Source organism: Poecile atricapillus, chromosome 3 (genome assembly GCF_030490865.1).
Source record: "Poecile atricapillus isolate bPoeAtr1 chromosome 3, bPoeAtr1.hap1, whole genome shotgun sequence".
Lineage (NCBI taxonomy): Eukaryota > Metazoa > Chordata > Aves > Passeriformes > Paridae > Poecile > Poecile atricapillus.
The window spans coordinates 79,564,844-79,576,645 of NC_081251.1; the positions used below are offsets into that span (position 1 = coordinate 79,564,844).

Consider the following 11,802-nt stretch of genomic DNA (forward strand, 5'->3'; position numbering starts at 1 on the left):
TGGTGGTTAACCTTGCAGTCAAGATTGCAGCTACTGTGGGGAAGTTCTTTGAAGGGGATTAAAGATCAGTTCAGTTCACATGTCATCTGTGGAACTCACTATCTAAAGATGCCAGGGAGTCCATGTGGTCCAGAAAACCACAAAAATATTTCCACAGGCAGTGGGAACACTTTGTAATTGGTGTGATAGAGATGTTAATGGAATAGTGTGCTCTGTGCATAAAGCAACTGGGAAGTCCAGGGGTGAAAGATTCTTCTTAATAACCCTTTGGGAAGGTTATCCTGTAATTTTGTGTTGTGACATTTCACTCACTAGTGGCAGCAGGTGTGGGATACTGGGCAGCATTACAGACCATATGAAGTTCTAGTGTGGCATGTCCCAGCAAAGCCACTTGTTTTCTTCAGTAAGCAGGACTATGATTTGAAAAGTGTAATAGTAAAAGGGACATGTGCAGTTACGTTAAGAGATGCATCCCAATATATGCATGTAGCTTACCATGTTGTGTTTACTTGCTAAGTAATGACATACAAAATCTCTTTATTCTCAGTGCTTATTTTATAATCACTGTATTATGGGTAATTGATAACTTCATTACAAATATCTTGACTTTCCTCTTCACCTTTCCCTTCTCGGAGCTTCCAAAGGGAATTGAAACTCTCTATGTTCTGTCAGCTGATCCTCTTATCATTTGTTAAGCTTATCTTACTAGAATATGCAACAGAAATAATTTCTTTCTTTTATTCTTTTCTGTCCCTAGACTGATTGTAAAGAGTTTGTAGACTCTTTACAATCACAATTACAATACTCTCACACCTAATACTTGCTCAGTGTCAGTGTCTGAAGTGACAATGAATAGATGAAGTATTTGGGCCTCTTGTCACCAGTGCAGTTGTGTAACCATGGCAAAATTGTAGTTAGATAAACAAAAAAGGAATGCATGAGTGGAAAATAAGTGCAATATCTCAACTACTTGGAATGGTACAGTATAATCTAATGTGGGGAAAGTAATCTGGTAATTTATGTAGAAGAACTACATAGATTGCTGTGAATTTGAACTAAGAACAACTGTCCTGACAGACTTGAAAATAGCAGCTAGGGGGAATATTGTCTGGGAACATCACAACCAGAGTGTTCATGTAAGATGAATTGCAAGCTCTGGAGTTTCTACATGTTCCCAAAAAGTGAGATCCTGTCTGACTGCCAATGGAAAGAAAATAGGACACATTTATAACTTTTTGGTACCATCTTGTTTATGGAAAGAACAAGAACAGGGAGAATTGAAACAGCTGTTTTTTCTTTAGAGGGAATCTTTACATTACAGACATTTTTCAGGCCCACCAGATATGGACTGCATATAATTGGTCATATACTTGGAGATCTCTGCAAATAATTAATATTTTTTTCTATGCCAAAGTCAAGAAGTCTGTGTAGCCCATTTCTGAAAAGCTGTGCTGAGGCTTACACCTGCTACTGAGAGCTTCATCAGCTTCATCAGTGGAGTCCAAAGGGAAGAGAATTAGTCAGTAGCCACTGGGCATCCAGTATGGGAGAGTACAAACCCATAAACTACTAATTGCAGCACATCAGCTGTACTTACCAAAGAAGGTTGCAATGACTGTGGCCTTCATGGTGAGTAAAGCAAAATCTGGATGTGTTGCTAAGGAGCGCTGAAAAGGAAAAGAAGAGTACATCAGGCTACATTTGGAGGCATTGCAGACAACACTGGAATGGTGGGGGAAGAGGCACTGTGCGCTCTTCTTTAACCTTTCACAGTCCTCACATGCTGCATCCTCTTATTACACTTTTTAGAACAACTGATATCCCCAGAGGAGGTGGTGTTTGGGCTATCACACCCCCATGGACTAATTTTTTTACTTCTCTCCAAAATTTGTCTTTTGCTCCAGGACACCAAGATTTCATTCACATACTTATTTCTGAAGCCAGTGTCAGGAGAGGGCATGATGGGCATGGAGATGCTCTGACATCTATTCAAATCTGTTCACTGCTCTTCTAAGAAATATAGAAATCATATTTTCTATATTTAAGAAATATATATTTCTATATATAAGAAATATAGAATCATATTTTCTGCACATCAAAGCACACCAAGTAATCTCACACAGATATGGGGAACATAAACAAATCCATCTACGATGGAAAGATGTTGCATAAAGTATTTTGCAATTATTTCATCTTTTGTAAGCCAAATTACTGGTTTCTTTTCTTTTCTGAAAACGCGTATGTGTGTACATGTATGAGATTAAGAGGATTCTGTCAGAATATCTGGAAAACATTTTTTCCTGGGTCTGCATAAATTGTTCATGATCCCTGCCATCCCTAAAGCTCTTGGCCAGGTTACAAGAATTCAAACTTGTCAGAGATAGCCCCTCTCAGCCCCTCCTGAGCATCACCTGCTGCTCTTGCTATTATTTCACGATTGTTGAGGGAATCTTGTGTTGGGGGCTCATAGTTAATCATAGTAATTAAAGTACTACATAATGTTTGACAAATAGAGTAAAAAGTCTGGAAGGGAGAATATATTTGTCTGTTGTACAGGGAGAATCTTGAGGATCGAAATAAACTTGATCTTCAGAGAAACTTTTTACATGCTTACAAATGGAAATATTTGTACTAAACAAAAAACAAGCTTGCTATACAGAAATAAAATATGAATGTTAAACAAGAATGTTAAAGCTTTGTATGACCAGCGAATGCAAGATATCTGCCTCCTGGAAAAATGGCAGATTTCATCCAATTTTACATAGCAATTCATATACTCAGAAGTAGGGCTTTGGTTACCCCAGAAAGAAATTTAGAGAACAAGGCAGATACAGGAGAGAAAAAAAAAAAAAAAAAAAATCTACATTCTGTCTTCCTATAAAATGTTTCCATATTTTTACTTTAATTGCTCTTCTTTTTCAAGCAAGCCACATGCTATGAGTGAGGATGACTAAAATAGTATGCTAGTCTAAACTGAGTTCAGCCAGTTCTGGGTCTATATAATTCATAGCTCTTTTTACATAGAGCAGATCCACCTCTGATTTTTGCTTCTGTGCTACAATTGGAGAATTTCAAATGCCAGGACATACTAACAGTGTCACTTCTTAGTAGCACAATGTCTTTCCTTGGTGATTTTCCTGAAAAAGTTTTCCTGCTAGGCTGCTAAAGCTGAAAGTGGCAGAAGTTCCTCAGAGGCCACTGAATTTAATCCAGGGGTATGGAAAGTGGCTCAACACAGTCACTGTGTCTTTCTGAAAAATGATGGGCAGTGCAATGGGGGTGACCCCAGGCTGTACAAGCCATTTCAGCAAGAGCAGTTAAGTGGTGATATTCTGCTTTCATGGTTACTTTCTATTAAAAAGAGTTGCCATCTTTTGGAACAAAAATCCGTTTTAAGCATTTACTGCAGTTTATTTCCACTGTGAAGCTGTTAAAAGAAATAGCACCAAGATATAGAAGAGTGCTCAGAGAAACTTAGCTCAGATGCTTTTCTCCTCCCTTTTATGTTTCAACCCATTAACACATCAGAGGTATCAAACAATTGCTCCCCTTCAATGAATTCTCACTTTAGGTCAATCTCAGAAAAAGGAGAGGCAGAATAAAAGCTGAGATTCATTTGCAGAACTACCATGCACCATCAAAGATTGCACTGGCTTAGACTTTGCAAGAGACATCTTAATATGAGCATTCCCAAAATTTGCAGTGAATAAATTCAGCATTGGCATTTTTATTTAAAGTCGAAGAGATTTGTGTGAAATTTCCTGACAGTATTTGGTGCTGACATGTTTTCATCACCAGTTTAATTAGACTCAAAGAGGTCTAAGATTGTAAAGCATCCATGGGAAATTTGGCTTCATGGGTGGGCTGTTGTGTGGAGAGTCCAATACTGCCTAAATTTTCCTGTCATACAGAACGTGCAACCACCTGTATCATCAGGGCTGATCACAAGACTTCCCATTGCTTCCTGAGGGCCCTGCTGTCCCTCAGCCCTGCTGTCCCCAGGGCATGGCCAGCTTCCCCAGGAGCCATCCCAGTCCCCTTGGGTGGCAGTACCCTAGGCTTGCCTGCAGTTGCATCCTCTACCTAGTCGGCTGGAGGCGTTTTTCTTCAAGGCAACAGAAAGTGGGCTTTTGCTCCTAAATTGTTACGAATCCACTGCAGAAAGAAGCCAATGAATCTAAAAGGATTTAAGATTTAAAGCCTGTCAGGGGTTCAGCAGAGTTCAGCACACCCCTTAGCCTGCAATAACAGATGTTTATCAGTAAGAAAGATACTGGAAACATTTAGACAAGTCTGTTAGATTTACTTAACAGCTTTGTTGTCCCAGCTAAACAGAAAAGCATCTTACTGTGGACTCTATCTTCAGTGGTGCTGTTTATACTAGTATCCTCATGGAAATAAATTATAACAGTAAATAAGCTTGGTTTTGCCACTACATTAATTTCTACTTTAGGCACTGGCATATCAGGAGAAATGCAAAGACATCCTGTGACACAGCTCTGGTGACAGTACTCCAAGGGGTGGTCCTGGCCTTCAGACCTTGGGCTGTCACATGGGGAAATGATCAGGAGGATTTACATTGCTGACTATTAAGTGTCTGGCATAGAAGCTCTAGACTTTCTGTTGTGGGAAGTCTGTGTGCATTCATTGTGTCTGGGGCCTAGGGTGTCACCTGATTTAAGCTGTGTGAGATCTCCTATACTGTGCACCAGCATGGCATCTGCTCTTTCGGACTGGTAACAGGAGCAACAGCTTGGAAAAAAGCAGGGGTTTTTTTGTTTCTCTGGGAAGGGAAAGCAGGGCTCCAATCCATGCTTACAACAGACTTTGTGTAGATCCCCTGAGCTCTTTGGGAATGTTTTACCTGTAGATAAGAATGATACTTTGTTATAAAATACAAAGCTGTACTTCCTTTGTTCCTTTACAAAATTAATAGATTCCATTAAAACAAACTGAAAAGTGTCTACTTGGTATTAGTCTGGAGTATGAGTTTTGCTAAGATTTCTCCTAATCAGATTTCTATTAAGGCAGTATTTAAAGTCCCAGTCAGAACTGGAAAATAGTGACTACTCACTATTAAATCTCCTAAACTGTATGCTGGATCTCTGTTTATCAGAGTACATTTTCCCATCTGAATCTTTCAGAGTGTCATAACAGAAGTTACCTTTATGCCAGAAAAGCTGTTAAGTATATACATTACATTAATGTGTGCTTCACTTCCTGCTAAGTACAAATGTAGTAAGACTTACCTCCTTCAGTGTTTCCCAGTGCTGCTGATATTTTACCTTTTAAAATTGAAGTCCTATTTGAAAGAATGAAGATTACTTTTTCCTGACCACAAACACTTGAAAACTCTTGAGTGCTAGTGAAGAGACAGAATTAATAAACTATACTTTCTGTGTATAAAGAAAGTAAGATTTTTATGCTGACCTTTTATTAGCAACTTGACTTTTATAAAGATTTGAGAGAGCTGCTACATACTACAAACAAACAGATGGTTTAAATGCACATAAACTGTCACTGTATGGCAAACTGTAACATTTTCTGGAGGAAGTGCAGATTTAAGTCCTTGATTTTTGGTGTCAGGCAGTGCTGTCCATTCCACGTGCAAGCTGAAATTCTTTGCTAGTGCCATGTGCTTTGCCTCTGCAGGAGTAAGCAGTTTATCTCCTGTAATCTCCTGTGCCACAGAAATTAATTTATATACTCTCTTTGTACCACAATAGTGTGTGCCATTGTTCCCCTTTTCAAGGGGTTCTAATGTCTCAGCAACACTGGCACCATAAAAAAAAAACAGAAGTAGACTTTGTTTGAAAGCTATTTGAGCAAGTAGCATGCAGTTAACAGCATGATCTCTAAGCACTGTGGGTTGAATTAAATATGTGCCCTTTATGGGAAAATTAAGTGGGCTTGGTGTAGGTGTGAGTAAACTCGTTTGGATAAACAAGAGCTGATCATCTTCTTCTAGAGGAAAACATTTTAGGGGTTTTTTTTCTAAATTGATTTTATTTTTATTATTGTTTAGCCCTTTATTTGTTTAATTCTCATACTCTGTGCCCATGTACTTCTTGCTGGGCAGTGCAAGAACTGTTAGTTTTGGAGCACACTAGGTAATATGACTAGCCCTTGCCACATGTGATTTAGTTTCACCCCCTTGCCAGAGGGATGAAGTTACGTACCCTCAGTGCACCGTGTTGTTCTGAAAGTCTGTACATAAAAAAAGCATCTAAGTGACTGTCTTTTTAAAATCTGGAGGTGTTGAGTTTTGCTGAGACAGAAAGTTTGGATTGATAGGTATGGTCCATTTCAGAGGCTTGGACTTGACCTGTAGGTATACCAGACCAGGTCACAAAATGTAAGATCCAAGGTGCTATTTTGTGAGGTGAGCTTGTCTGCATGGGAGGATAGACTTTACTTTTTGTGTGGTCTGAAATAGAATATATGCATCCAAGAATTAAAAAATATCATAGACTTCATCTTCTGCTGCTATAAAAAATATGAGTGAATGCTCACCTCTTTTCTTCCATATATGAAAGAACCCAAAAATGCTCCCTGGAAGCAGAGCTGAGCTTCAGAGCACTGTAGTACACTCTACTTAATTACCCAGTGTCTCAGAAAGCTGACAGGGAAACCCAGTCTTCTGTGGCTGCAAGTCTTTCCCTTGTGGTGAAGGGGTTGTAAGAAGTATCATGTGTCACACATTCAGCACTCGTGTTTTAGTAAAAGGAACAAGGGAACCACTCTTAAAGGAGTCTCTGGGCCCGGGGACAGCTCATGCTTTTCCCTTGAAGAGTCTTTGTGTTACCATATTCCTTTTCCTCCTAAGACTCAGTAGCCACAGCCCATTTGTCAGATGTGTTCCATGGCCATGTAGGTCCCACCTCCAGGGCAGCCACTCCTTGGTGTAGCCCCATGGCTTGCACATTCAGATGGGGAAGAGGAGACAGAGACACTCTGGCTCCCCTCTGCTCCCAGACAAGTGGCAAGTCAGTCCCCTCCTCGCTTGCTTTCTTTCTGACCCCACGTTTGTCATTCATTGTTGCACAGGGGTTCTTCTTTGTGGCAGAAAATTGGGGCCTTCCAACCTTTTGTGCCCCTGAGTCTGATGATGGGGGACTTCTTTAGTAATGAAGAAAACATGGGTGCAAACTCTCTGAGGCCATGGACATTTACCCATGATTAAGGGCTCTCATTACTTGCTTCTAATTACAGTACTTTGATTGCTGTGGTTGCCACATATCATTTTAAATGATACCTGCTCTGCTATGTGAGTTTCCTGACTCACAAGAGGGCTGTGGGGACTGCTGGTAGCCAGTACCTCTTGCAGGGTACCTGTCAAGTCACTCTCAAGTCATAGAAGTGAGGTATGGGTGGATTCAGAGGTCTAAATTGTACCTAAGTCGCATTTTGGGCACTGGACTAATTTTTTTCTGAGGTGATTGAAGAAATGTTTATATGCAGGTTAACAAGAGGGATTTAGTCCAAAATAACTCTCATTCAGGTAGGTATAATGAAGAGATGATATACCCAGAAATTTAGAGACAAATAGAAACATGCAAGCAGCCCTGCATCACTCATTTTGTGTTCATGCAATGCCCTGAAATTAAAACACAAGGTTGAAGTAACAGTGATGATGACTTCTCTACTTTCTGCAGAGCTCTTTCAGAAGAAAGTAATTTATTTAAGACTACAGTGTGATTTAACTTGCCAGACCTCTCTCAGAACTTAAATAAAACTGCAATGATTATACATTTTCATCTGTCTCAGCAAGAAAACCATCAATTATGTTGGTCTGACCTGCCCCTTCCAGCAAAGGAAGAGATACATTTAGAATATGTCACCCACCCACAGAGAAAATATAATTTGGACTATCTGGATGATGGTTTTGTTGGGGGCCATTACAATATACTTTCCTGGTTTCTGCTAATGTATTATGCATTAATTTTTCATCTTGATGCACGGCTTTCATGCCTCATTGGGAATTGCTGTTAGCTTAAACCTGTGAATCCCTGTCCAGGAAACTTCCTCCCTCTGTTCTCCTCCCCACCATTGCTTTTGTCTTGTCACATTTCTTCCCCGCCACTATCAGGCAAACTTTTTCTACTTTTCTAATTTTACTACTACTTCTGCTTAACATCCTTCAGACCCCAGCCAGGTGCCATCAATCTCTGGCACTGCCATTTTCCCAAAAATAGAAAGCAGTGGAAAGTACTTGCAATTCAGCAGTGCCAGAGGGCTGTGCTAACTTTGAGCATGAGATTGTGGCCACATTTCTTTCTTTCTTTCTTTCTTTTTTTTTTTTTTTTTTCAGAAAATGTGCCATTTTCTATTTTCAACAAATGGTTTGAACAAGTCAAAGTGACTTTTTAAATTGCAGTACATGGTTTCTCAGATTGGATGCACAATAAAGAGTGCTGAGTAACCATGCTATTGTGCTGCCTGCAAACTAAGAATTAGTGTCATGTGTCAGAATTCCCCTGAAGGTACATGTTTAGTCTAAAAGCAAAGAATTTCTGTTAAAGGCACTGAAAAACTGCACATAACCCCGGGGTTGGTTTTGGAATTTCTGTAGCATGTTCAAACAAAACAACATTTTTTTTAGGTAGAAACTTAGAAGCAGAAATTTAGAGAAACTTTAGCATGTTTACTCTCTGCTTAAAGCTACATATAACTCTTTGCTATGAAAGTGAATTGCATGTCTAGATCAAAAGCCAGACTCATCCTTAAGCATGCTAGTAAATTTATACAACAGCTCACAGAAAAGTTTTATTGATCCAGTGTCTCCTGCAATTTGTATTGCTAGTGATGTCCCATGCCAAAGCCATGGACTGGCTGGATAAGGATTCAGAAAACATTTGTAATAATAATAATAATAATAATAATAATAATAATAATAATAATAAATTAATCTGGAACTGCCCTGGCATGTGGCATTTGTTTGAAGTAAGGCAGGAAGTGGTGAAATTTATTTGTCTAGTAATTTATTTGTCTAGTAATTTATTTGTCTAGTAATGACAACTTGATCAAGGAAGCATCTTTCACAAAAAGTCTTCAGCAAATCAGGAAACATGGGAATGCTGTAGAGAGCATTTTGAAAAGCTAAGCTGAAATCCACTTCTGTTGTGGAAACCAGTAAACCGAAGTTAAGAAATTAGTTTCAATTTTACAACCTCTTAAAAACAATAGTCTCATGCTCCTTGCGCTGCATAACATTTTCCCTTATATATTTTGTACTTTTCAAAAGATATTATTTCTTCCTAACTGCATTACTTCTATTTGGAAATGTTTTCCCCAAGCCTTCTTAGTTAAGTGTCTTTCTGATACCTTTAGTTCAGAAAAAAACTAACCTCTGCTACAGGGGAGGTTGCTAGCAAAGGCAAACCAGAAAACATCCCCAAACCACCTTCTGCCCCTCAGTCATCTTCTACCGCTGCTTTGGTGGGACTCCAAATTGCTTGCCTCCTTGCAGGGTCAGCTGCTGAGGGCCAGGATGCCTGACCCCACATCCCAGCACATTCTGCATGACCACCATGGCCTCCCTGCCCATGACCCTCCCCAGCCAGTGGTCATTGCTGTTGGCTTTGCTACAGACTCATCCAGTGGTATCCTTCCCAGTTGGTGCTGGTCTGCAGCCCACCTGCAACCCAACAGGTGCACTCAGGCTGGAGTCTCTCACCTGACAAGGCTGTTTGAAAACCGTGAACCTGTGAGTAGCGTTTCCATTTTTTAGTGACTGAAGAAGACATCTTGGGGCTCCACGCTGCTCTGGGGAGGAAAGTGAGCTATGGATTTGAATGAGTGCCAACATTATAAATGAGGCTATTACAGGTAGTGCTGGTTTCCTGGAGACATGCTGTTGGTGGAGCTGCTGGTGAGAGACACGACACAGTGAAGACCAAGCTGTGCAGCCTTATGGCACGTGCGTTGGCAGCCCTCGGCAACAGGCAGGAGTGGTCTCTAACATATGGGTCATGTGGACAGGGTGAGGAATAGCTAAGCCTCCAAAACTACATTCCTAAGTATCTGAGTGCCCTGGAGGGGAAGAGCTAGAAAACATAGTGGCAGAGAAAGTGGCCTTCAGAGCCTAGTCCTGGATACTGTGACAATGTGGGTACAGCCAGAAATTGCTGAGAAATGTGTCTCAGAACCAAGCTAACACTATTTTACTAATTTTGCATATTAGAATATGTTAAAACCTGCTGGTTTGGAATAGAGATGATCACAGGATTGTTTCCGAGACTGAGATCAGAAAGGGAAACCACATGGACTGGGAACAGGAACTAGTAATTTGTGGTCTTTTGTTTTGAAAACAAACTAAGCCTGCAGTTCTCAACACTGCATAATCTACTTCGTGCTCAGGAATTTTGAACTTTGGCTTTAGGAGATTACCATAAGAGCTTCTACTTAAAATCTAATTATTGCCTAACCTATGTATTTTTTTCTCCATACAGATTTCACCAATAAGAATAGAAGATGTAGACCACGGAAGACTGTCCCAAATTACCACATATTTTGAGATGCAATTTGGTGGAAAGGCTTTCTCCAAAACAGGGTGCAAGTAGGCTTTTCTGACTTATATGATGCTAGTATTTGCCCTTGTAACGTTTGTACCAAGTTGCTCCATGGGAAATACTCTAAACATCTCTAACCTCTCACCCCACTCATCATCATGGGAAGGACACTCCTTCCCATGTAGCCTCATTTCCAAGCAGCTTCTTTCTTCCTGTGCTTCGTGTCCTGAAACTTCTTCAACCAAACCCAGAAGAACAAAATTTTCAAGTGTTGAAGATGCATTGCCAAAGAGGTGAGAAGGATGGGCTCCCATCATGCTCAGCTGGCTGGCAGCTGTGAAAATACCCCTAAAGTCAGAGAGTCCTTACCCTTTTGTAGCTCTGACTCACTGAAGTTGTCCACAGCCAGAATACACAGCCCTGCTGCCAGCTTTCCTCTGTCTCACCCCTGTTCTATGGGCTGAAGGGTAAATGATGTATTTGGGGGGAACAAAAAAGGAATGGAGCCTTCTGAGTCCCTAAAGGAACCTGGCAGGGAGCTCGAGAGGCACAGACATGGCTGTGTCCAAACTTCCCAGCAAATGAGTAATTTTGAGAGGTAAAAATTTCCACGGTTTTGTGTACAAGCCTGAATGTGTTGGAAATCCCCAGATCATCCTGGTGGGGATATTAAAGGACTGCATGAAGCTACACGAGAACATTCAGAATTTTCCCAAAAATTTTGGGCAATTATGTGCTTTTTTTAATATGAAAAAAGCTGCCAGGTGAAGGACTGTTGGCTGTGTTACATGTGTTACATTTACAAAGATATTTTATAAGGTGATAGGCTGAGTAACAGTTTGCAAATGCAAGCTGAATGTAATTTCTGCATTCTAGAATGTCTATGGGATGTTCTGTAGAATGAGACACATTAAGATAACTGACACGGATTGTGTTCTTAATGTGCCACTGACCTCTTAATGCACTCTGAAGTTCTGGAGATAAAGCAAAGATGGGTTGGACTTTATAGGTGCTAGAAAGTCAGGTCAGCCACTTACAGCAATGATGTTAAGAACTGCTTAAACCTAGATAATTTGAATGAACAAGAGATGGTTAAAAATACTCTTCCAAATGTAAATGTGTTTCCAGTTTGTAATATGAGATATAAATTTGGGTGTTCTGCTTAAAAAGGGAAGGAAAAATCTGCAGATGGTGTTATTTTTTATTATTATTTTTTAATTCAAATGAATTTGAATGAGAAATATTGATGCTTCCAAGCCACTGGGAAATTTTCTTTCTGATCAAAACTTCA

At 40.1% G+C, this 11,802-nt stretch overlaps 1 protein-coding gene and 1 long non-coding RNA gene across 2 annotated transcripts in view; one reads left to right on the plus strand and one right to left on the minus strand.

Annotated features, from left to right (window-relative positions):
* Window positions 1–1,902, minus strand: part of VIT (vitrin) — a 35,895-nt gene extending 33,993 nt beyond the window's left edge. Inside the window, exon 1 of the mRNA XM_058835991.1 lies at window positions 1,598–1,902. Within this exon, the coding sequence (XP_058691974.1) occupies window positions 1,598–1,691 (94 nt within the window). The 5' untranslated portion in view covers window positions 1,692–1,902. The remainder of the gene's footprint in view (window positions 1–1,597) is intronic.
* The window catches only part of LOC131577830 (uncharacterized), a 32,848-nt gene that overhangs the window by 18,125 nt on the left and 2,921 nt on the right, over window positions 1–11,802 (plus strand). The window contains exon 5 of the long non-coding RNA XR_009277301.1: window positions 10,452–10,804. This is a non-coding gene — a long non-coding RNA (uncharacterized LOC131577830). The remainder of the gene's footprint in view (window positions 1–10,451; window positions 10,805–11,802) is intronic.